Source organism: Oreochromis niloticus, linkage group LG1, assembly GCF_001858045.2.
Source record: "Oreochromis niloticus isolate F11D_XX linkage group LG1, O_niloticus_UMD_NMBU, whole genome shotgun sequence".
NCBI lineage: Eukaryota > Metazoa > Chordata > Actinopteri > Cichliformes > Cichlidae > Oreochromis > Oreochromis niloticus.
The window spans coordinates 35,576,112-35,579,401 of NC_031965.2; the positions used below are offsets into that span (position 1 = coordinate 35,576,112).

General features: G+C 39.8%; 1 protein-coding gene across 2 annotated transcripts; it reads right to left on the bottom strand.

Moving 5' to 3' along the window:
* LOC109202976 (uncharacterized) lies at nt 1-1,560 on the bottom strand. 2 transcript variants are annotated; one of them, XM_019362004.2, is made up of 3 exons: nt 1,396-1,560; nt 1,028-1,310; nt 1-936 (listed from the first exon to the last, which is right to left on the bottom strand). In XM_019362004.2, the coding sequence occupies exons 1-3, from the start codon at nt 1,485-1,487 to the stop codon at nt 289-291; spliced, it is 1,023 nt and encodes a 340-aa protein (XP_019217549.1). In that variant the 5' UTR covers nt 1,488-1,560; the 3' UTR covers nt 1-288. The 2 variants fall into 2 exon arrangements, with proteins under 2 accessions (XP_019217549.1, XP_025763822.1); XM_025908037.1 differs by having other exon boundaries at nt 1,028-1,560.
* Between the last annotated feature and the right edge of the window lie 1,730 nt (nt 1,561-3,290).

Consider the following 3,290-nt stretch of genomic DNA (forward strand, 5'->3'; position numbering starts at 1 on the left):
CACACCTTCGTAAAAATGGTGTTTTCGTATCAAACAGTACACACAAGCCATCATCTACTAAGCACACAATGCGCCAACTGCACACTGATGGTATGAATACAAAACACATCTGGCTTTTGCATTCTCTGTGTACAGATGTCAATTTGAGGTCACACTTTTGTCATAGTGTCATGTAAACACACAAGGATCCAAACTTCAAGTATTGGTGTTTATTCACACTCATCAAAACCAAGACAAAGTCAGAACACAAAATAGGAATTTCACAAAAAAAGGGGGAAAAAAAGACAATCAGCCTACATCATGTCGTCTTTCTGGGTCCGGCCACAAAATTTCGTCCACATCGCATGCGATATCCTCCAGTCCAAGGCACCGGGGAAAATATCTCCTTGAATGCCGTATCCAGGCCTGACATGATGCCTGGTCAATATCTCCACATGCCTCCTCCATTGCCTGTAAAAGGGCTACCTGTTGATGAGAATGACGGTCGTACACTTTCCAGCGCCAGGCAGAGAAGAACTCCTCGATGGGATTTAAGAATGGAGAGTATGGAGGGAGGTTGAGTGCCATGAAGGATGGGTGGTCTGTAAACCAGTTGTGGACCAAAGCAGGCCTATGGAAACTAACATTGTCCCATATGATGACATATCGGGTCTGCTCTGGTCTCTGAACAGTGAGCATGTCGTGCATGGTGTCCAGGAATGCAATAATGTGTGCAGTGTTGTATGGGCCTATGGTTGCATGATGGTGAACAACACCATTTTGGCTTATAGCTGCACACATGGTTATGTTACCACCACGTTGTCCTGGGACATTGATGATGGCACGGTGTCCAATAATGTTCCTGCCACGTCTCCTGGTTTTACTGAGGTTAAAACCGGCCTCATCCACAAAAAGTAGCTCATGTCCCATTGCATCTGCTTCTAGTTCCATCACTCTCTGGACAAGACAAAACAAATGCAACACATCAGGCCCATGCACAGCACTACAGTATGCACTTCCAAATTCAGAACCAATGACACTAGCTTACCTGCACATAGTCATATCGCAGTTGCTTTACACGTTCTGTGTTTCTCTCGAAAGGAACTCTGTAAATTTGCTTCATTCTTATTCTGTGGCGCGCAAGTACACGACTTAGTGCAGAAATGCTTGCACTGTGTATATTTTGAAAGATGGTGTCATTATCAATTATGCGCTGCTGTATTTCGCGCAGTCTTATTGCATTATTGGCAATCACCATGTTCACTATATGGGTCTCTTGCTCTGGAGTGAACATTCTGCCTCTGCCCCCAACATCTGGACGTCTAGCAATTCTGTAAAGTAACAATTTCAGCATTTTTGCATGTATGGTACTGTTGTGTTTCTCATTAGAGTATGGCAGTGCTACAAAGTACTTACCGATTCTCATTTCGAAATGTCCTAATGATGCCTGCCACAGTGTAGTGGCTCAGTTTAGGCTGAACCCGTTGGCCAGCTTCCCTCAGGGTCATCCCATGGTTGATGACATGGTCCACTATTGTAGCTCTGATGTCATCAGTTATTCTGTTCCTTACTCTTCTTACCCTTCCTCTTTCCCCTCCTCGTCCTCTTCTTGCTCCTCCATGTCCTCTTCCTCCAACTTCTTCACCTCCACGTCCTCTCCCTCGGCCTCCTCTGATTCTCACTCTTCTCACTCTTGCTGCTCCTTCCATTGTACTCCACATAGACAGCTTACCTGTGGCCTGTTTATAGTGCTTAGGCTGATTGCAAAGTGGACTAATTATCTAAAACAGTTTTCACATGTGAAAGTGTGCCAGACAGTTGGCAAAATAGTGTTAATGATAGCCATACATGTGTATAATTTTGCTAGGAGTGTGTTGGAAATTTGGTAATTGAGTGTAAGCAGTGAGTTGTGTTTACAGTTCTGCAAAAAGAGTGTTGTGCACTGAATTGTGCCTGCAGTTTTGCAAAGTGTGTGTTACAAAATGGCAAACTGAGTGCAAAGCAGTGTTTGTGCTTTTAGTTTTGCAAACTCAGTGAGTGGTTTTGCTATAAGTATTAATAGTTTTAGAAATTGTGCTATAAGAATCACAGTTAGGGTTTAAGCATTCAGAAAAAACTGTAAGTAAGTGGTAATTAAAATCACCTTTGATTATGGAGGAAAGGTTAATTCCCCTAACTCAATATAGTTTGTTGATTCAATATAATTTCAACATAAGTTATCATAACTCAAAAAGAGTAATGGAAATTGTTGCGTCATTTTTTATTTTTTTTTTGTTGAGCTTAAACAATAGTTTTTAGAGTGTACAGACATTTCCTTGGACTTGAGGGCTTTGTTTGTGCTCTGACATGCACTGTGAAGTATGGCACCTTGTATGTACAGGTGTGTGCCTTTCCAAATTGTGTCTAATTAACTGACTTTATTAAATGTGGACTCCAATCAAGTTGTAGAAACATCTGACAAATGATCTCTGGAAATACGATATACCTGAGGTCAACTCAGGTGTCATGGGAGAGGCTATGAATACTTTTTTTTGAAAGGTGAAAAGGTTAAAACACTTACAAGCACTGCTGATGTCTGTTAACAAAATGACATCACAAAGGACAAGGAGAAAATAAATATTTTAGAAGAGCCAGGTGAGTTTCCCTAACTCCTAAATGAGATGTTGCTATATGACAAAAAGAAAGCTCTTCAGTCAAATATTACAAATATTGATGAATTGTTCAGTGATCGTCGTTGTGCAAGTCGCATAAGTAGCAACAAGAAACGTCTGATGTAGGCCGTTAAACTAGGTCCTAAAAAACTGATATATTTCCTACCTTACTATGTATGGTCACTCACTGTGTCCTTTTTTTATTGTTACAGAACTAAAATATGTTAAATCAATAAAAAGGTTTCTTCATAGTGCTGGATTATAAGTCTGGGGAACTATGGTAACTTTAAACACTATGAATGGTGGCCATTCATCCAACAATTAACACATTATCTCTTAGCCCTTTGCACACCCTTTGACTCAAAAAGTTCTAATGCAAACATTTTAAATGAAGAAGGCAAGTGATAAAATAATATAAAATCAAAAAAACATCAAAACAAATATATATATATATATGGTTGTTTTTTTTTTCATTTGAAACCAAACCAGAGACAGTAGGTAAAAGCAGTAAATGAATTAAGACAATAGAGTATATAGTCCATAAAAGCAAGCAAGTGGGGGAAACATCTTACTCAAATGCTAGACTAAATATATGTCTTTAGTGGACTTTAAAAATAGTCAACAACCAGCAACCTTAGAGGTGCAGAAGGAGCCTTCCAC